Source organism: Trachinotus anak, unplaced genomic scaffold, assembly GCF_046630095.1.
Source record: "Trachinotus anak isolate AG129_WGS33_773 ecotype Australia unplaced genomic scaffold, CSIRO_AGI_Tana_v1 ptg000022l, whole genome shotgun sequence".
Lineage (NCBI taxonomy): Eukaryota > Metazoa > Chordata > Actinopteri > Carangiformes > Carangidae > Trachinotus > Trachinotus anak.
The window spans coordinates 65,244-88,060 of NW_027273873.1; the positions used below are offsets into that span (position 1 = coordinate 65,244).

The 22,817-nt window shown below is 45.6% G+C and overlaps 2 protein-coding genes across 2 annotated transcripts; both read right to left on the reverse strand.

Annotated features, from left to right (window-relative positions):
* Positions 1-2,047: 2,047 nt before the first annotated feature.
* On the reverse strand, positions 2,048-10,973 carry pcsk1nl (proprotein convertase subtilisin/kexin type 1 inhibitor, like). The gene is made up of 5 exons (XM_071458826.1): positions 10,833-10,973; positions 4,220-4,469; positions 3,886-4,129; positions 3,693-3,800; positions 2,048-2,695 (listed from the first exon to the last, which is right to left on the reverse strand). Exons 1-5 carry the CDS (start codon positions 10,884-10,886, stop codon positions 2,302-2,304), a joined length of 1,050 nt encoding a protein of 349 aa, XP_071314927.1. The 5' UTR covers positions 10,887-10,973; the 3' UTR covers positions 2,048-2,301.
* A 588-nt stretch (positions 10,974-11,561) lies between these two features.
* Positions 11,562-21,197, reverse strand: sypa (synaptophysin a). The gene is made up of 8 exons (XM_071458815.1): positions 21,052-21,197; positions 18,529-18,594; positions 16,252-16,376; positions 15,331-15,529; positions 15,066-15,257; positions 14,674-14,889; positions 14,141-14,221; positions 11,562-13,768 (listed from the first exon to the last, which is right to left on the reverse strand). Exons 1-7 carry the CDS (start codon positions 21,067-21,069, stop codon positions 14,156-14,158), a joined length of 882 nt encoding a protein of 293 aa, XP_071314916.1. The 5' UTR covers positions 21,070-21,197; the 3' UTR covers positions 11,562-13,768; positions 14,141-14,155.
* Positions 21,198-22,817: the final 1,620 nt, after the last annotated feature.

The following is a 22,817-nucleotide window of genomic DNA, read 5'->3' on the forward strand; positions in this document are numbered from 1 at the left end:
CATTTAGTCCCATTGTTTGATATTAATAATCAGTTTACAGACATTTAATAAATGAGCAAGTGTGAATATATGTTTAAGTGTTAATTGATGCTCAGTATTTGTTTTGGCTCCGAGTTCAGACGAAGGAGGAAGAGCACACACGCAACAAAAGTACGTTGTTAGAGTAACTTATTTACATGGCTGAACCAAAACAGGACATGTTGACTCAGTAGTGTATGGTGATGCATGGAGGAGTGAAAATGTCCAGGGCCAAAAATTAACCAAACATGAAACAAACAGATGTCACTGATGGGAGAGAGGGACACAGAACCAGTGCGATCACAGGCCACTGCAGCATAGCTGTGATCTGTTAGCTAACCTGTTTCGCCGTCTCACACAGTTGTGTTGTTGTAATGATATTGTTCAGGTTCTGATCTGTGTTTACATTTTGTTTTGTGGCACTTTTACAGTAAATGTGTTGATTTTTATTGTCTGTTCCAGAAAGGTTAAGCTTTGTGTTTAGTTAGGACTCTTTTGGCTAACTGTTTATAGCTTTGAATAAGGACCACTCATTGTGAGGACAGTTTATATCAAATATTCCTGCAGACAGAAGGAAAAAAAACAGTTGAACCAGTTGGTGGTGCATCTGACTTTATTTCAGAGTGAGATAAATAAAGTTTTTATTTTCACCACAGACAGACGAGGGATCACACTGACAGAGCTGCTGCACACAAGCTGGACTACATGAACACAACACGAGAACCAACCAATTACAGAGCTGAAGAGCCATCACCATGGTTACTGTCACTCTAAACTGGACCCAGTGTACAGGTGTTTCCAATGGGAAATCATTAAAAATGTGACTGTTTCATTGAGAAGCAGAGTGGGTGGGCTCAACTGCAAGTCCCAGAATGCATTGCTGTAATCATCCAATCAGAGATTTCAGTGTGGTAGAGAATTCCGAGGGAATTGGGAGTTAAATCAGTTCAGCAGCAATTTGACAGGGATGACAGCACTTCACCATAGCATCAGCTGCTGAGGCTCATGGGAACTGTAGTGTTTAAAGCAGAAGCCACATGGTTTAGTTCTGATTATAGGCCAAATAAAGTTTAATTGTTTCCAGAGGAATTTCATTTCAAAGCTTGTTTCATTTATTGTAGAAACTTTATTCTGTTGCCTGGAGACACATCTGCCTGATCAGCTGATCTGAAACACACTGCACCAAACTGCATCAGAAATATCCTGGTCATTAACTGAGGAGCGTTTCCAGGACATTAGCTGGAGAGAACAACGTGTTACTGATTCTAGATTTTCCCTCTCACACAGATTCATCCTGAAATCACCAACTTCCCCTGAACACAACCAGCTCCATGATGATGTCACAGCCACGACTCTGCTCTCACTGAAACGACAGCAACAGGCTGTGACCTCACAGGCTTCAGAGGCTGCATCTGAACATGGTCCTGTCAGGAAGCATCCTGCTCCCCCCACCTCCTCCTCCTCCACCTCCTCCCCTCCTCCTGCTCCTCTTCCTCCTCCACCTCCTCCCCTCCTCCTGCTCCTCTTCCTCCTCCACCTCCTCCCCTCCTCCTGCTCCTCCTCCTCCTCCACCTCCTCCTCTTCCTCCTGCTCCGCTCCTCTTCCTCCTCCACCTCCTCCCCTCCTCCTGCTCCTCCTCCTCCTCCACCTCCTCCTCTTCCTCCTGCTCCCCTCCTCCTCCTCCTCTTCCTCCTCCACCTCCTCCTCTTCCTCCTGCTCCTCCTCCTCCTCCTCTTCCTCCTGCTCCCCTCCTCCTCCTCCTCCACCTCCTCCTCGTCCTCCTGCTCCCCCCCACCTCCTCCTCCTCTTCCTCCTGCTCCCCTCCTCCTCCTCCTCTTCCTCCTCCACCTCCTCCCCTCCTCCTGCTCCTCCTCCTCCTCCACCTCCTCCTCTTCCTCCTGCTCCTCCTCCTCCTCCTCTTCCTCCTGCTCCCCTCCTCCTCCTCCTCTTCCTCCTCCACCTCCTCCTCTTCCTCCTGCTCCCCTCTTCCTCTTCCTCCTCCTTGTCCTCCTGCTCCCCTCCTCCTCCTCCTCTTCCTCCTGCTCCTCCTCCTCCTCCCTCACATCATCTTTCCTCTTTCACAACAAACAACTGATCAGATACATTTTTCACCAAAAGCAGCAAAAACAATCAAAACATTTTTTACAAGAACAGAAAATAAAAGACCTGAAACACGACAGAATACACCTCCTCCTCTATCTCCTCCTCCTCCTCTTCCTCATCCTACCTCCAAAGCATCCTCCTCTCATCTCCTATCCTCTCCTCGTTTCCTCTCCCCTCCTCTTACTCCCTCATGTACTCCATAATCTGATCGATCAGTATTTGGGGGTCGTAGTTAAGGGCTGCTCTCCTCTGGCGCCTGCGACTCCCATGATTCAGTTCTTCCACGGCAGCGGTTGCCATGGTGTTGATGCGTTTCATCCTCTGCAGCCCGGCAGTTGAGGGGCGGAGCTTCTCCTTATCCTCCCCCTCCTCCAGCCTCTTTACCCTGAGGAGGTGGGGCTCGTTGCTAGGCGACGGAGGAGCCACATCATCAAGAGAACGACGGGTTCTCCTGTGGGCGGAGCTAACGGGTTCGGCTGCGGTGACGGACAGGTCCCTCCTCGCTCGGCGGCCGGAGGAGATCACCGCGGCGTCGTTAGGGCCGATGCTGGACAGTATCCTAGCAACCAGACGTCTAAGGAGGAGGAGCCGTACAGGTATCATTAGTGTAGGAGGGTGTGGCTTGTCAGGAACACATAAATAATATTCTGTGATTAAAGATTAAGGTATTATTTGATATTATTCTTTGTAAAAAGCTGTTGTGACACATTTAGTTTGACATGTTGTATCATGAAGAACTAAAGACAAACAGTAACAGGCTGAGTTTCAATGGTCTGTTTCTGAAGAGCTGAGAACAAACTGAGGAAACTGTGAGAGGCAAAATATCTTTACAGAAAAATGATGTCACTGAAAACACTGAAAGAAAAGTTTTGAAATGATGATGAAAAGTCATCAAATGAAATCTAGTTATTATATCTAGTATATATCTAATTAACCCTATAATGCCAAATGCATCAAATTTGATACAAGCATTTCTGAGACCTACTGCATCACCTCATGGTAAAAACTTCACTCAGAACCCTCTTGTATCCAATCTGACACTTGTCTTCCAGCCCCTGGTGGATCCTTTATCACTACAACAATTCAAACACAGCACATGGGACAATCCAGCTTGGCCACCTTCAGATAGTTCCCAACTCACTGGATCAAGGTAAAGAAAAGTGTGATTTTTACGATTTTCCAGTGACATTTTCTTTGAAATTTTTAGTAATATTCTAACATGAACACTTAATCTGTTGGCATTTTAGTATGTAGTAAAATTGTGTATAAAATTTGGAAAAACCTATATGCAAATCATTTTTTGTAATTTTTTTTTTTCAAATTTTGTGAAAGGGCCAAATAAAGGTTCCAGATTCAAGAAATCAGAATTTTCTGTCCATTATTTCTGGGGTCAGGCATTACAGGGTTAATCTATTTATAAATTAAGTAGTAACATGTATTTAATATGTGATATGTTTAATATTTTTGTCAGTTCATGAATTAAGAATTATTATAAAAACCTGAACCTGTGGAGCTGCAGAGACACTGACCAATTGATCAGTTAATATAAACATATTGATTAGTGGACTGACCTCAGAGTGTCCTGGTCTCGGCTCATTCCTGATGAGACTCGTCCCGCCTGCTGGACTCTCTCCTGTCTCGCTCTCTCCAGCAGGGTCTGGACCAGCTGAGGCTCCATCCTGACGGTCACAGGTCACATGTTATTATTTCCACCTGCTGACGTGTTGTCAGACCCCACCCCCTCAACCTGCAGGTGTGCCTCACCTGTCCAACAAGGCCTGAGCTAGCTGGGGTTCCAGGAGGCCTAACCAGGCAGCTGGGGGCCTCCCCATACTCATCCCCTGCCCTGTCTCATCGTAGTCTGGGGGGGCTGGGCCCCGGAAGTCCCCTGGAGGCCCTTCATCATCTTCTTCATCCTCCTCTTCCTCAACCACCTCCACATCTCCTGGGCCAACCAATCCCGCGCTCTCTGCCTCACTCAGTAGGCGGAGCAAAGCAGCCAGGTAGGCTGTGGAGAGATTTGATTGGTTCGTTAGTCAGATTCTGTCACATACTGTCGTTATATGTCAGACAGGTGAAATGATTAAAACTGTCCAACCTGCTCGCTGCTCCTCCTCCTGTTCCTGCCTCTGGTCTCTCTCCACCAATCGCTGTAGGGCCTGGTCCAAGCCCCTCCCCCTCCAGTCATCTGATTGGTAGTACAGGTCGTTGACCCCGCCTCCTTCCTGCATAGCAGGATATGACATCATCTGGTCCTCATAAGGTAGCAGGTTACGGAGATCTCTGCGCTGGCGTCTGACTAATGACATGTCCAGGCCACGCCCCCCACCACGAACTGCAGGTAGAGACTGAGAGAGAGGTCAGAGGTCAGAGGTCACTATCATCGTCATCATCATCATCACCATCACCATCACCATCATCATCATCATTATCATCATCGTCACCATCATCACCATCACCATCATCATCATTATCCTCACATCATCATCATCATCATCGTCATTATCATCATCATCATCACCATCGTCATCATCACCATCATCCTCACATCATCATCATCATCATCACCATCACCATCATCATCATCATTATCATCATCGTCACCATCATCACCATCACCATCACCATCATCAGCATCATCATCACCATCATCATCATCATTATCATCATCGTCACCATCATCACCATCACCATCACCATCATCATCATCATCCTCACATCATCATCATCATCATTATCATCACCATCATCCTCACATCATCATCATCATCATCATCATCATCACCATCATCCTCACATCATCATCATCATCATCATCATCATCACCATCATCATCATCATCATCATCATCATTATCATTATCATCACCGTCACTGCTCTTCCTCTCGCTCTCTCTCTGGATCCAGTGAGGTTAGTTAAATTACTCTTGTCTCCCTTCAGACTCTGTCTGTGAGCTGGACCACAGATCCTTTATTGAGTGAGAGCCTCCACTCTGCAGACTAATCTGACCACAGCAGCATCAAGACTACTGCACTACATGGCCAGAAGTATGTGGACACTGTGGTCATTTACGCACTGCTCTAACAGCCACTTCTGGTTTCAGTCTTTTCAGGCAGGACTGTCTCCTCCTCCCTTTCTGCAGTCGATGAGTTCAGTGTGTACTGAGACTGTCCTTACACACACACACACACACACACACGCACATACACATCTCGTTCAGTTGTGAGCTCAGAGCAGGAAGATTAACGAGCAGCAGAGTGGCGCAGGGAGTGTTTGCCAGATTCTCTTTCCCTGGATTTTGTCTCAGAGGCTACATACAGGATTCCAGGATTCCCAGGTCAGGCTCCCCACTGAGCTCTGTTTACAGGCTCACTCTTTTCATGCCTGTTTATGAACTGTTCTTCCTCCACCTTATTCTAGTTTTAATGCTTCTGGTTGTCCCCTGGTAACCAAGGCAACCCAACCTGTTTAATATCACAACGCTGTGAACTGTGGGTAATTCCCTCAGGCAAAGTCTGCAGAAATGTGGACTTACAGAAAGTGTGCATGAAGGGCCCAACATGTCTGCTAGAGAGCCCTCAAGCCCCCTGATGGTTTTACAGGGGGCCAGTCCTGGGCCCTCATGGACTCACTGGGATCGCGCCTCAAACTGTGTGAGTCTGTGTTCCGAGTCCCGACATGAGGGGGCGTTCACGTGAATTTTCCCAGTGGGAGCCTAACTTTTCCGATTGTTCCAACGGCAAGTGTAAAAGTGTGTATCGAAGCTGCAAAGTGATGTCAGAGAATAAACCAGAGGAGAAACACACAGACCGGAGCTTCCAGATGAGCCACGTTCCTCTGTCTTCCTCCTGTCACTCATCACACACACGTGCTGAACAAAGTGTGTGTGCCCGTCAAACATCGTCCTCCTCAGGTGTGAGTCCCCTCATGGTGACGTTGTTGTGAGTGTGTGAGAGAAACTTGTGTACCTGCTCAGACTGGTGTTTGGACTCGAGTGTGTTTGTGTTTTTTGGAGTAATGAAGTAAAGTATCTGATGATAAGCTAGTTACCTTAGTGACACATGCACTGACATTTGTGGTCGTTGTGTGTAGTTGTGATAATTCAGGCATCACACAGATGAGCTGGAGGAAGTGTGTGTCCTTCATCTTTGACTCAAATATCCTCATGTCCCCACTGAGACGGGGGCGGAGCCGAGCACACACCTGAGAGACCCGGGAATGTTCCAGCTCCATGTGGAGGCTGACACAGGTAAGTCATCTGTTTCCACCTGCTTGACTCACTGTTGGTTTAAACTGTGATTCTCTGTGAAGCTGTTCAGATGTGACTCAGCAGCATCATCACTGTTCATCACACAGTTCACACAAACCGTTGATACAAACTAACACAAAGTGTGTAACACACAGACTGAAGCTGAAAACATAAATCTTTAAAAAGTCAATAAAAACATTTTGTTTACAATGTAATGTGTTTCAATCACACACAGTGAGTTCAGTGTGTGTCTGTGGTCAGTCGTGTGTGAAGTTAGAGTCAGTGGAGAAATGTTGGAGATGTTAAATCACATGTTTGACCTGAGTCATGATCAGACACTGCTGATTATTGTCTGTGTTCACACTGATGATCACAGCATATTCATGTGTTCACTGACGATCTGTTGTCAGGGTCAGCGTTGGTCCTGATGCTGATCCATCGTGTGATAAAGCTTCTCTGTGTCGTGAACATCTGCCACAGTAGGTTTGGTTGTTTGTTTGTTTGTTTGTTTCAGATTGTATTCTCAGGACAAAGCTCTGAGATGTTTCCACTGGTTATAACCAAAAATAGAAACAAAAATAAAAACACAAACGAGAAATTATGATTTAATGAAATAAGTGACACAAAACAGTCAACATGATAACAACACAACAGACACACACAGTGGAATCAGACATACTCAGTCTGCTGTGTATAAGCAGGTCCTATTTCCTGGTGTATTGATACGTTGGCAGGTGGTGAGGCGACCGGGCCGTTCACCTTCAGGCTCATCAGACAGGAACCTTTTCTACATAACGTTTCCTGTCACTTTAAGATGTTGTGTCGTCTTTCTTCATCCGCTCATCCTTTTAGGGTCATGTGACCATCAGCATTAGAGAAGCTCCTGACACAGAGATCTGACCTCACATCAGTTTCTTCTTCTCCACATGAAAAATGTGTGTTTTTATGAAGGTGACCTGAGGTCAGAGTTCCTGTGTGACTGTCAGTGACTGTTGTGGCTCAGTCACATCTGGCTGGTTCCTGATCAGTGTAATCAGGTTGTGTCTGGATCAGGTCAGATAATTTACTTGTGTTTGATCCTGTAACATGAAGAGTTTCATATCAGAGAAATAAAGGTTCTGTCGTGGAGGATTCTGATCATCAGCATGTTTTATAAACCGTCAGGTCATAGATATTAAACTCCCCAGATTTCTATGAGTCACTGTGTGTGTGTCCTCTGGGCATCACTCTGCTTGGTACACAATATAAGATCCCACAGGAGAACAGCTGGAAGCTCTGGCCGCTCTGACGGCATCCACTGAAACGCCGCTGCAGCTGCTCAGACCGATAAAACTGTCTTTAACAAAGGAACCACACGTTGATCAGGAGCTCCCGTACACTGCACAGCAAGCGACGCACAACAAGGCTGAAACCCTCTGACTAGAATGAGTCAAATGGAACAGTGTGTGTGCGGCCGTAAATGTCCCAGCATGCACCACACCTGGGCCCAGACATGGACTCGTTTTCATCTCATCAGATCCATGTGTGTTTTCCTGCTGTGACAAACCTTCACGAGTCTGTCACAGAGACTGTGTGTGTGTGTGTGAGAGAGAGAGAGAAAGAGAAAGAGAGATAAGGAAGCTGTCATTGTCCTGGGAGACGTGCTGTTGCCATGGTGGCATAACGAGCTGTTCTGTTCCTGCCTCCACTAATTTGATTGTTCCTGTGTGTGTGTGTGTGTGTGTGTTTATCTCAAACAGGTTTGTATGTCTGTACTTCTTAGGACCACCAACCAACCAATCAGCAGTCAGCTGAGAACAAAGTGAATCAGCTAAAATCTGACACTTGAAACAGGAAGTGACTGTCGTCAGTGTCGACTGACCCGAGCAGCCGTGGCTCCTTCGTTTCCTGTTGTTTGTCAGTCAGACTGATTGATGACAGTAACGTCTCTGCCTCAGATTAATGGAGGAGCTGATATCTGTGATTCAGTGTGATGATGACATCAGCAGCTCTGGGATGTAACGAGGAGGAGGTATTAATGAGTCCTCTGAGGAGCATCACTCACTGCAGGGTCCAGGTTTTTCCTGCAGGACCTGGAGCTGGATGTGGATAGAGATGATACCTGTGTCTGTTCTGAGAAACAGAAACGTGTTTATTCACAGAATCTTTTTATTCTCTGAACAAACGAAGCTGAAGTTGTTAAATGTCTGAACACAAGATGAACTTTGATTAAATCCATTCTGAATCTGGAGAAATGATCACGTTTGATGTTGTTCACTGATGTTCACTGTTTCCTACAGAACCCACTGACACTGAAGCTTTTGGTTCAGGCTCAGGCTCGGGTTCAGGATTCAGTCTTTCCGGTTAAATGAGACTGTAACAAACAAGGTCATAGGTCGTCTGTCAGCAGGTTATTATGACCCAGAGTTAGGTTCTGTTGCTAGGCGACATCTAGTGGTCGTAGTAATGATGACAGGAGCAAAGGGAAAAGTGCGGTGACGTAGTTTATAGAGCGACAAAGTCTACGTCAGGAGGAGGTTGGGGTGGATGAGTCAGCAGTAGATTGGCTGATATGATTCGAACGTTTTCTGCCTTTATTTGAAAGCAGCAGTATAGACAGACGGGAAATACAGGAGAGGGAAGAGGAACAATGCCGCAGATGGTCCAACCAGCCGAGACTCCAACCAGGAAGGTGGCGCCTGAACCATTCAGCTGTGACGGCGTCCAATTATTTCCAAGTTTGACCTCATTAATCAAGTGCTTATCAGTCTCTGTTTGAGCCCTGCTCTCTTCATATTTGTCAGTGTGATTGTGTTGTGATTGTGTGTAATCACAAACAATCTGGTGGTCTGACCTTTGGCCTCTATTCTGACCCAGCCAGGCGGCGAGGCAGGTGTCTGGAGTTGTGTGGACGGAGGAGGAAACGTAGAAGAAGAGATGAGAACTGAAACGTGTCAGAGTGGGCGGAGCCTGAGGCTCAGTGTGTTTGTGTCGTCCCCATCAGCAGCTTCCCTTTGAGTGAACGTTAGTTGGACTGGGCGGAGCCACATGACTGAACACAACTGAGCAGGTCATGAACGCAGCGTTGGAGACAGTATGAACTGACTTAACAAGATGAAGTCCAGATGAGATGGTCTGGTCTATGGAGGATTTTTGCTTTGTCATCAGCTCCTGTTGCCTAGCAACCATGACAACACATAACTTTTCTTCACAGTAACTTGGTTTTAACAGTTGTACGTTTACTGTTGAACTGAGCTGAAACACAACACTGACATTAACAGTTAATCCTCAGACTATGTGCTGTTTGATGAGAGATTCATTTCATTACCAGCACAATGAATCTTAGAATATGTTGGACCATGAAGGACACGTTTGAAGGAGCCTTTGAAGTGGGACAGTACAGCTGCTGCTGTAGGATTCAGAGGGTTGGACCAGACGACCTGTGTGGTGGTTCAGGTGGTTCAGACAGGACCAGTATGAAACCAAAACCACCACCTTCCTCCAGTAACAACAGGAGACCAGAGGGTTCAGCCTGGGTTTGTTCTCTCTGACTCTGGGTCATGCTGCTGTTTCCTGGGTGATCCTCACTTTGATCATTTCAGACGCTGGTCTGAGTCAGACTCAGCCCCGACCCCGTGGATTCACCACGACGGGTTCAAGAGCTCCAGCTTCATGACTCTACTGTAACTACATCATGTTAACATCCACAGGACTGTTACCTGTTACACGCACACTCACACACTCACACATGCACACTCACACACACACACACGCACACTCACACACACGCACACACTCACACACTCACACACACGCACACTCACACACACGCACACACACACACACGCACACACACACACACTCACAGACACACACACACACATACACACATGCGCGTCAGGTGTCAGGAGACCTACTGTAACCTGTAATATTTGGCCCTGTTGCCACGGGCTACCGTCTCCTGTCGCTATGGTGACAGGAGCTGAAATGAAATGTTTCTTCGGTCACAGTTACTGCCCACACGCACACACACACGCACACACACACACACACACAGACACATACGAACAAGCCACAGTCTTCTCCCATTGCCTCTGCGCCAGTTCTCCTGATCAGTAAATCAATAACCAATACATCAAATAGAAAATAGAACACACATACACACAAGCACACATACACACAGACACACACACACACACACACACACAGACACACACACACACACAGACACACACACACACACACACACACACACACACACACAGACACACACACACACACACACACACACATACACACACACACACACACACACAAGCACACACATACTGTGATATAACAGGAAGAAGATAAACAGCAGCGACATCATTCTGCATTATGATCATGTTACCGTGGTGACACAGCTTCATGACATTGAACGAACACATATGACACACACCTACACTCGCTCTCCCTCTGTACAGCGGCTGTGACTCGTCCTTACCTGGGCAGTGTGGATCAGAGCAGTGCTGAGCAGCAGGAGGCCGAGCGACGCCATGCTACCGACTGAACACACACAGACACACACTGACTCCAGCTACAGACACGCATCTGATAACAGGGAGGGGGAGGTGCTACAGCAACCAGGAGAGAGAGGGAGGGAGGGAGGGCGAGCAGTGATGACTAAGGAGAGGAGGCAAGAGGGAGTGAGATAGGTAATGAGAGAGGGCGGAGCTATGGAAGAGGAAGGGAGGAGGAGGGGAGGGATGGAAGAGAGGAAAGAAAAATAGATGAGTAAGGATGGAAGGAAGGAGAAACAAGGTGGGGAGAGGAGGGGGCAGCTATGGGGTGAGAAGAGGTGGAGGAGGGAGATGCAGGAAGAGGAAGAGAGGAGGAGTAATTCATTCATTCTCACACACTCACTCACTGTGTTCTTCTGTTTGTTCATTCATTGTCATTTGTTTATTCATCATTCATCCATTCGTTCACTTGTCTTATCTTAAGATATATTATTTGCAGTGTTATTAATTCATTCAGTTGTATATTCACTTATTCGTCAATTATTTGTTCATCAGTCTGTTTATTGTTTATTCATCCATTCATTCCTCCATAGATCAGTTTCTTGGCTTCAATACTCACTTTTTAATTCATGTTAATCTGTTCGTCTGTTTATTCATGTTTGTTCATTCGTTCATCGATTCACTCCTTCACTCATCTTCAGAAACAGACAGAATCAGACGAGTTTGTTGTTTATTGAAATTTTCCACTGAATAAACACAAGGGGGGGGGGCGTCTCCATAGCAACAAGTCACACACACATGTCATCATCATCGACACTGTCAACACCATCACCATGGTTACTGATGCTGAGTAGAATATCATCACACAGGAAGTTACATCACAGAGGCAGAGAGGAGAGTCACAAAGAAGAACGACAAGAAGAACGAGACTGGAAGAAAGGGGGGAGAGGAGGAGATGAAGGAGTAGAGAAAGAGGGGAGGAGAAAAGGAGCACAAGAAGAGGAGGGAAGGAAGGAAAAGAGACAAAAGAAAAGAAGATAATGAAAGGTTGAGAGAAATAGGAAATAGGAGAAAGTAAAGAAGTAAAGAGTGGTGAAGAGTTGAAGGAAAGAAAAGAGCTAAAGAGAGAATGATGGAGAGGTATAACAGAAGAAGTCTGGATAGGTAACACACTCACACACACACCTGTACAGGAGAACAGGAAGTAGAATCACAGCGATCATCAGTTACTGTACAACACGAGCAGGAAACACGTCACCATGCGGAGGAAGATACCGACGCTAGAAACAGCTTCACTTTCCAAAAAAACAACCAAAGAAGAAGAAGCAGTTTTCTTTTTTACAAAAACAGCTCATGGCTGCTGCTGATTGGCCAAGAGCCAAAACGTCCGTCTGAACCGTCAACTGTATTATTATCTGACATTTGAACGTCAGTCAGTGTGTTAACTGCTGAGCTAATGTTAGCTAACGTTAGCTGCTCCGACTGCAGCAGATTCAGCAGAAATCGAGTCAACGAGCAAAGTTTTATTGTCTTGTTTTCATACATTTAATCAAACTGCTGCAGCCCAGCTCATGTCAGGAGCAGCTTTCGAGGCTACAGTGAGTCGCTATGGGAAAGTGATGAGTCGGGCCGGGGCTAGCTGCTAGCATGCTAACTTCAGTAGAAGAAACGATATGTTGGAGACCGGCGTTACAATTGGTATTTGTCTCCACCTCTGGAGACGGATGTTGGTGAGTAAAGAATAAAGTTTGATGCTGAACTCACAACGTTTCTTTGAGACTGGTGAGTAAACAGCTGCTAATGCTAACATTAGCTATGTAGCAATAGCAACACTTGTGGCTTTTAACTGCAGTCACATGACGCCGCTGAGGAAGACTGACCCAGACCTGAACAAGAAGAAGACTGGTAGGAAACTGCAGTGATGGCTTCACTTTTGGGAGCTGTGACGTCGTCAGTCATTGGTTCCTTCTTTGACTGGATACCAAGACGCCACAGAAACGATCCTGATTCCGCGCAGCTTCTCACAGATCTGAGAAATGGTCTCTGTTTTCAGCAGCTAAAATATTCTGACGTGAAATCTCATGTTTCAGACGGACGTTCCTGCGGCGCCGCGCCCTCTCCACTGAGCAGCAGCAGGAATGTAACAGAACGAAGCTCCGGCTGAGCCCATGAATCAAACACACACAGTACAAACTGTAGTGACAAGGAGCCATTTTGGATCCAGTTTCCACCTGGTGTCACCATGAAGCTGGAGTCCAGACTGGGTTTACTGTGTCTCCAGAATGACATCACTTCCTGTGTTGATATTTACATGCAGCAAGACAAGCAGCGAACAGCTGGGAGGTGATGTTGGCTGACGCAGGGTCATTGGGTCAGATCCGGTTTTATCTGGTTCTTATTTGGTTCAAATCTGGTTTGATTCTGGTTTGGATCTGATCGTTGTGAACCCAGGCTGAACAGCTTCATGACTGACCGATGTGAATCTGGTCTGTTGATGTTAGGGGCGGGACATATGACAGGGGACGGGGTTCAATAGGAAACATGAAGAAACGGTTCATTCTATATTATATATCTGTTCAAAGTGATATCTATACAACACAAACATACATTCTCTCCACAGATTAATATGAATTTAACTCTTATCAACAATGTCACTGGTTTCAGAAGGTTTCTATTTGTCAGTGTTGTTTGTTGTTGTTATTGTTGTGGTTCTTTGTTCAAGTTGTGGATTTGTTAGTTATAAGACTCTTTAATCATTTACACATTGATTCATTATAGTGAACATCTAAACAACCCCCCCTCAATCTCCCGCCCCTCCCCCTCCCTCACACCACCCCACCCGTTAACTTTGCAGATAGACAGGAGTGTTGCATTGTGGGTAGGTTGCAGGCGACCCACTCTCAGTTCACTCCGACGCTTTCTGTGAAGGAAAGGCAGAAACATAACAGACAGTTTAGTCTCAGGCTCTAATTAACACTGATGAGAAAAAGTAAAAATTTGTGTTTAAATCAGAGTCTTCGTGAGTGATGCTCCTGACCAGACAATCAGCAGGATCATGTCAGTCACAGGTAAAAACTAGAGCTAACATTAACATAACGTTATCAGGGGCTGGTAAAGATCCTGCTGCTGCTCTCAGTCTGAATCAGACTGTTTCACATGTTGAACAGTGAGATCTGATTTAAATACCTGTTAGAGATAAAACAGCTGTTCACTGCAGCTCTGATCGAACAGGAAGAAAATAAATATCACCAGACGCATCGGTTTGATTAACTAATTAATGAGATGGACTCACCTGCTTCCTGTCAGTTCACATCTGATTGGAGAAGGAGGTGGGCGCCCCCTGCTGGCCGTAGCCCTGACCGTACTCTGCATCCTGGAGGACACACAACACAACACAGATGCGACGCACTGAGTGACAGTGCAACAGTTCAGTTTTAATCCTGGACCATACTAATACTGTACAGTATAGTACAAGTACTGTGCTATTTCAGCCCTTATCAACAATGTTCAAGTCCTTTTCTGGCACCAGCTCCTCATGCTGCTGATTCACAGTGAACTGTTTTTCAAATGAGACACATGATGTAATTCAGCCAATCAGCTTCATTCTGTTGGTTTGTGAACATGGATCCATGTTGTTAGAGGCCGAGTGTAAACGATCTTTACGATTCGTTTCATGGACGTCTTCAAGTTCAATCACGATAGAAAATTATCAGTTGCCCGCCCCAACAACATTTCATTCAAATCACCATGCTTTAGACAGCGCCATGCTCCTTTCACAGTCACCTGTTATAGTTTCATTGAGTATTAATTAGTCCAGCTGATCACCTGGTTGTATCCTTGCTGGCTGTAGTCAGGTTGGTATCCCCCCTGGTTGCTGGCGTACGGGTCTTGTTCGTACGCCCCCTGCTGGCCGTAGGCGTCAGGTGCAGCAGGTTTTCCCTCTGGAGGAGGAGCCCGCATGAAGGGAGCGATGATGCCCGTCTCCTTAAAGACGAACCAGAGGTTTCCCGCCCACAGGATCAGGTTAATGAAACCAAATGCCTAGAGGAGAAGAGACTGAAGTGTTGGTTTGATAACAGAAGAGAAACTTTATTGAACCTTTATTTTAATATTTGATGACACATTTCTTGTCAAAAAAGGCCAGTATCATAACAGTAGTTGTGTTCGTCCTGAACAGCCCTGTTCGGCTGAGGCATCAGGGTTGGTGAAGGTCTTACCACAGAGGTGTTGAGTCCAGACATGACCGGGTCATGGACTTCACGGCAGCGGTTCTCCTCAACCTCACAGGCCTCGATCAGAGTGATCACTCGGTCCGGGTCAGTTGCCCTCTTCACGTCGGACAGACCTTTGGCCCAGGCCGCCGAACTCACCAGCCACATGAAGGCGAACACCCCGGTTACCCCCAGGTCCTAAAACACACAGTGTATGAGTGATGTTTCCCAAAACCCACCTGTCACCTGGGCGGTCAGGGGGGGCACTTACAATCAGCGGGCCCTTGTTGTTCTCCTTGTACTTCTCAAAGAAGAAGACATAGATGCTGAGAGCCGCTGTGGAGTAGAGGAATGCGAAGACACCGATGGTGACGAAGAATTCGGCTGAGGAAGAGTAGTCGCCAACCAGGAAAAGACGCTCTTTGTTCCCGGCCTTACAGGTGGGGGCGTCGAAATACACCTGGTGGAGTCTGACAGAGGAAGAGTGTGAAATGTTTGTGTTCAGTGTGCATTAGTCAATCAACTGATGACATCAGACTGATGAATCAAGCTTTATTACAGAGCTTCACTTCCTCTTTACTGAGAATCACTGTGAATCCTGGATCTGATGTCTCAGTAAAGATTGTGATTATTCATGAATCTATTTGTCACTTCAGTTTTTTACATTTTTAACCTCTGATTATTTTTAGTTTTATGATGATCAGCTCTGTGTTTATTACTGATCCACTATATTTACTATATCTCCAGTAATCTGGTGATCACGGTGGAGCTGCTGCCTACATGTGTCCTTACAGGGATGTTCTTCTGTTTGCTCTGTCACTGTCTCTCAGTGATCATCACTGAACCAAAACCTAGTTATGAAAAATCTGTTTAGTCCAGTTTGGTTTCAGCACTTCTTCCTCTTCTTCTTCTTCTTCTTCTGGACTGATACATTTATCTATAGTTCTGTTTTCAATAATGAAGCTTTTTGACTCTGGACTCAGTTCTGGACTCAGTCCTGGTCTCGGTCCTGGTCTTGGTCCTGGAGTTGTGAGGAGTCCTGAATCTAGCGACTCCTCATCTGTTTGTTCTGTTTTCTCTCTGTGTTCAGTGTTAGACTCTGTTCACAATGACTGGATGTCAGTTACTGACAGTTTCAGAGGTGCTGATGATGATGATGAAGATGATGAAGATGATGATGTGTTGTACTGACCTGAATGGATACTCAAACTCCACTTGTATATTCAGGTCGCTTTCTGTCCGGTTCTTACACTCCACCGACATCCGGAACATCCCTGAGTAACTGCCACAGGTGGAGAAGGCGAAGATGGCGAAGAACTGGAGAAAGAGGAGGAGGATGATTATATCTGGATCAGATCGTGATCTGGATCAGATATAATCTGGATCAGATCTGATTTTCTCCTGAGATGTTGATGAGAGTTAAACCTCCTGATCTGCTCCTTTAATTGGATCAGTACCAACATTTAATGAGTTCTTCCCTGGACCAGGACCAGGACCAACCAAGTTTGATGAAGACTGGTTCAGGACTTTTTCTGTAATCAGACTGAACAAACGAACAAACGAAGGCTGATGATGAAGATGACACACGAGGTGATAACAGAGAATCTTAAATATGAACACAGTGCGATTGATTCATTGATTGACAGACAAATGATCAGAGACTGTTTTGACATTGTCGCTGTAAAAACCACCTCCACTTCCTCTTTGTTTCCGTTATTAATGATGCATTAAATATTTCTGTCTGTGAGTTTATAGTTGACCATGTGTAATTATAAGAAACTCTTTATTAGAGATGTGAATACATCGTCTGTCATCGAGAATCTTTATCAAACTAAATATAATTCAGGTTTAACTTTTATACGTTTTTTGTGGTGATTTTCCCTCAGGAAGTTATAAAACCTTCCTTCACCATTTCACTTTACCATAATTATCAATGGCATAATAATAATAATGAAGATCTGCGTGATCTGGTTCTGGTCTGGTTCTGAGTGTTAGTGACATGAAGGAAACAGGTGGTTAACACCTGCTCGTTATTGTTGAGATTTTAGGAAATTATGTTGGAAGAGCTTAAAGTTTCTGGAGTTAAGAAGAAGAAGTCGTTAATGTGCAGGAGATGATTCATAACTAATATTTCTGAGTTAATGTAACTGAGGTAAAGACCACAACACATCGACTGACCTGAAGTTTCTTCTTACCTGTAGTCTGCAGCCACACTGGAAACATTTTCATTTCTGTGTTGAACTGATTTTGATTGTTTTCTCACAGAGGCTTTATGATCAGAACAGTCACCAGATTACACAGATCTTTCATTTCACTTTCATTTCAGCCTCTTTCAGAGAAATTAAAAAATTGCCCAACTTCCTCTGCAAGTATTTCAGCTCTGGTGACACAGTAACACAGAAATTATATGACATCAGTTTTTATCTGAAACCTCAGGTTAACCAACTGAATCAGAATGAACTATTTCCTGAGTGATAGAAGGGTCAGTGTTAGAGGAAGTTAGAAGTTAATGTCAGGTTTCTCCTCGTGTTCCTTCCACCTCTAGAACCAAACCATCTGACAGAACCTGCAAACAAAGAGTTTTGAGGAGAACATGAAGGACCTGGATCTCACTGAGGCTTAAATTAGAGCTTTTTTAAATGCAGTTCTGTTGGAGTGTGTCTGCAGGACGATGACTCATCATCACGTTTATCTACACAGACTCAGAGTCGGTGTGGAGCTGCAGCAGGAATCAAACCCACAACCCTCAGTCAGTGCCCTGCTCACCACCACCACCATCATCATCACCATCATCATCATCACTGAGCAGCAGGCTTACAGAGGCCACACACACACACACACCATGCTAAGCAGGGAGAGTGTGACTGACCACCTGCTCAATGTGTGTGTGTGTGTGTGATGACAGACATGAACTGTCAGATGTGTTGTTGCTATGGAAACCTCCACAGGTAGATTTCTGTTGAATGACAACCTCTTGAGAATGTTCTCAGAACGTTTTGGGAACGTGTTTAGAGGAAGGAGAGAGAAAGGAACAGGAAACATGTCAGAGGGATGAGTCAGTGGAGGAGGCTGCAGCGTGTTGTGTGGAGCTGTGAGTGTGTAGTTGTTGCTGTAGATGTACAGCAGGTGTTGTGTAACAGGTGTTGTGTAGCAGGTGTGGTGCAGCAGGTGTGGTGTAGCAGGTGTGGTGTAGCAGGTGTTGTGTAACAGGTGTTGTATAGCAGGTGTTGTAAAGCAGGTGTGATACAGCAGGTGTTGTGTAACAGGTGTTGTGTAGCAGGTGTGGTGCAGCAGGTGTTGTATAGCAGGTGTTGTGTAACAGGTGTGGTGCAGCAGGTGTTGTATAGCAGGTGTTGTGTAGCAGGTGTTGTGCGGCAGGTGTTGTGCGGCAGGTGTTGTGCGGCAGGTGTTGTATAGCAGGTGTTGTGTAACAGGTGTGGTGCAGCAGGTGTTGGTCTGATGAACTCACCCATTCTAAGACCTTAATGAAGCCCAGAGGAACCTTCAGGACCCTGAACTGACCCTGGGCCACCAGCTGCAGACAGACACACACAGTCACTGATTAGACACAACAGACACACTGATAACCTGTTACCTGTCGTGCAGGTGTGTTTGGTACTTCTCTCAGTGACAGGAAGGGATTATAATATCACATTTTAATACATTTCCTCAGTAACACTTTGATAATGATGATGTCACAGTTATTAAACACTGAGGCTCCGCCCACAGCAGCATCAGTCTGTTCCTGCCCTCAGGTGGCTGGAGTGAGTACGACAGACGGACAGGTGTCAGACTGAGGTATTCCTCTACTCCAGGAAAAGTACCTGTACTACATTACAAGTAACAGTACTTCATTCAAAGTGTAAGTACAAGTACAGAAGTATTATCAGCAAAATGCTGTTAAAGTATCAGAGTAAAAGTACTTCCTGTAAGACAGACAGTCAGTCAGACAGAGAGACAGTCTGTATTCAAACAAACAGATCTGTGTCCCTCTTCAGGTTTCAGTCTGTTCTTCTCTCAGTCGACATATTTAATTCTCAGATTTCAGATCAGTTACTACACTGTGTCTGTTTCTGTCTGTGACACCAGAGTCCATTCAGAAATCAATGAAAAATATCACTGGTCTCTGCCGAGGATGTTGATAGTGTAGGATAATTACAGAAGAACCATCAGAATAAACTGACTGTAAATTCTTATTTGACTGAAAAAAGTCAAACATAGATTTTAATAACATCATGTTTTAGAAATGTTACATAATAAATATATTACATAATACTCTGAAGCAAGTTGTCGCATGTTATTATAGAAATATCACATAATATAATTAATATGTTTTTAATTGCTATTACTAGAACACAAAAGGTGAGCAAAAAAATCGATTCATATTAGAATCATGATTCTATCTCTACTGATTCAATATGGATTCATACATTTCAAAACATCGATTCATATTCTTCAGTCTTGTAACAGCTGCTTTACATTTCTCCTGACATGAGTTTAGCTCCAGTCCTACAGATGGCGCCGTGTCGCTCTCTGTACAGATGCTCCTCCTTGATGTGAGCAATAGAAAACATAAAGAAACAGTAATTCAGCCCCATCTTCACTGAAGGGAGCGTTTGATTTTATAACCTGGAGTAGAAAAAGGAGCTCGATCAGACCCCTGCAGCTTTAAGATCCGATCATCACCTAAGTGTCTGTCATGAGGAGGCTGAGAGCCTCTGGTGATCTGAGTGATCCAATAAAAATACAGCAGATTTCAGGTAAACACTCAGAGAAACCAAATCCTGCAAGGTTGGATGGTGGGTCCAGGTGGGCGGGGCTTGGGGCGTGGCTGAGGGTGGTGACTGCTTTGTTGTGACATCACAAAGTTCCAGAAGTCCTGACGGCTGGTTTTAAGGCTCAGTGTCTGAATACAGGCTGTGTGCATTTCTCTGTGGACTGAGGCTTTGATACTTTCACAGTATTAATATAGAACCTAGACCTGCTTTATAATCACAAACACATGGACATCCACCTTTAGACTGGATGGAGCTTTCATGAAATCCTACTGTTTACTCAGTTCAGTCTATTTTTCTACAGGAACATGTAGAATTATCATTTTTAAAAAGTTAATTTTATTTGTATGAAACCCTTTGCTTCGAATAAGCAAAACTGTTGCTACCAATTGACGATTAATCGACCAGTCACTGCTGTTCTACTCAGAAACATGACAGCTGTTATAACGTGATGATGAATTCACAGAGAACCTCCACCCTGACGGCGCTGGAGCAGGAGCAACAGTGTCAGTGATGCTGTAGCGACGTTACAGGAACCTTCCGGTAGAAACGGTGTTTCTCTGCTGGGCTCCATCTTACTGCTGAGGCGGAGGAGCGGCGGGACCCGGGTTAAAACCGGGTTAAAACCGGGTTAAAACCGGGTTAAATAACACGGGAGCAGATCAGTGGATAAAACCGGAGCCGCTGAGACCCGCGACCACAACATCAGCATCAGCACCATCTGCATCCAGAGCAGAGAGGACCCCCCCCCCCTCCTCCGGCTGCCATTTTACAACCACACACACACACACACACACACACACACACACATATACAAACACACATATACAAACACACAGGAAGATGGTTTCATCACGCGAGCCCTGAACATTGATGAAACGGATCGTGATGTTTCTCCTGCAGACCCCCCCCCCAGTAAACCCGGGCACCCTCAGCGCGTGAACACGGTCTGATGAGTCAGATGTGAGATGAAACGACACTAACATGATGTCAGTGAATAAAATCAGAGGCATCAGCTGATTCCTCTGATCTTGTTCCGTTGTTATCACCGCGGCTCCGCGGCGGCCCGACCCTGACGCCCCACCGGGAGACCACCGGAGGACCCGGCGGGCCGCCCCGAACACACACGAACACACCCCGAGCACAACAGTCGCACATACATGTGAGAAAGAGGAGCAGAATAAAGAGATGAAGGTGTGAAAGCTCAGTGTTTGTACCTGATTTACGACGTCCATCCTGCCGCCTGTCGAGAGGAGAGAGAGGAGATGGAGGGAGGCGGGGGAGGCGGGGGGAGGCGGGGAGGGGGCCGCCTCTGTGCCGCGTCATTTATTTTTTATTTACTGTTCATTCGAGCTGAAGCTTCAGCTGCTCAGAGGTTTAATATTAAACAAGAGGAGATGAAAGGGTTAATGAGCGGCTGATTCCCGCCTCAGCTTCAACATCTGCACATGCATCAGACACTTCATCACATCAGGTTAAATACTGACATATTCAGGAGGGACGTGATTGCGTCATCGCGGAAGTAGGAGGTGTTGACGTGTGATGATGATGATGACGGTGACCTGTAAATGTACCATGTGACGCAGGAAGTGATGTAGAGACCAGAGCCAAGATCCCATGGATGATTTCAGACATGGACTACATCCATGCAAGATCCTCTATACAGAAGATAACGCAGTACAAGCAGCACCAATAGTACGAAACTGTGTACACTTCAATTCACTTCAGTTTTATTTGTATAGCGCCAAATCATAATATACATTATCTCAAGGCACTTTACAGGGTAAGGTCAAGACCTTACTTTGTTACAGAGAAAAACCCAACAGTTCCCACAAAGAGCAAGCGCTTGGCGACAGGGGGGAGGAAAAACTCCCTTTAACAGGAAGAAACCTCCAACAGAACCGGGCTCAGGGTGGGGGGGTCTGCCTCGATCGGTTGGGTTTAGGAGAAGATAAAAAGAGGGGGAGGGGGAGGAGAGAGGAGAGAAGAGAGAGAGAGAGAGACCAGGAACAGCTGTGTAGGTAATGGTGTTATCAATAATAATGACAGGTAACAGTGGTTAATAGTAAAGATGAGTAGTGGTGGATCTGGATCCTGCTGCTCCCGAGGCAGAGAGACCTGCAGAATGAGAGAGAGAGAGAGAGAGAGGGAGAGAGAGAGAGAGAGAGAGAGACAGACAGAAATAGAGAGAGAGAGCCCAGTGAATCATGGGAATCCCCCAGCAGTCTAGCTCTATAGCAGCATAACTAAGGGATGGGTCAGGACATACCCGAGCCAGCCCTAACTATAAGCTTTACTAAACAAGACAGTTTTAAGCCTGATCTTAAAGGTAGAGAGGGAGTCTGCCTCCTGAACCCACACTGGGAGCTGGTTCCACAGGAGAGGAGCCTGATAGCTGAAGGCTCTGCCCCCCATTCTACTCTTACAAACTCTGGGAACCACAAGTTGACCTGCATTTAGAGAGCAAAGTGTCCTATTGGGAAAATAGGGAACTATAAGCTCTCCAAGGTACGATGGTGCCTGACCATTAATGGCTTTGTAGGTGAGGAGGAGGATTTTAAATTCTATCCTGGAGTTTACAGGGAGCCAATGCAGAGAGGCTAACACAGGAGAGGCGTGATCTCGTTTCCTAGTTCCTGTCAGTACTCGTGCTGCCGCATTTTGGATCAATTGGAGGCTTTTTACTGAATTTTTGGGACGTCCTGACAATAAAGAGTTACAGTAGTCCAGTCTTGAGGTAACAAATGCATGAACTAGTTTTTCAGCATCCTTTAGACACAGAATGGGTCTGATTTTAGCAATATTGCGCAGGTGGAAGAAGGCTGTCCTACAGACTTGCTTTATATGTGAAGTAAAGGACAAGTCCTGGTCAAAAATGACACCAAGGTTTCTGACTGTAGCACTGGAGGCCAAGGTGATGTCATCCAGAGTCAGTATATTATCACATAGTGTATCTCTGAGGTGTTTTGGGCCAATTACAATA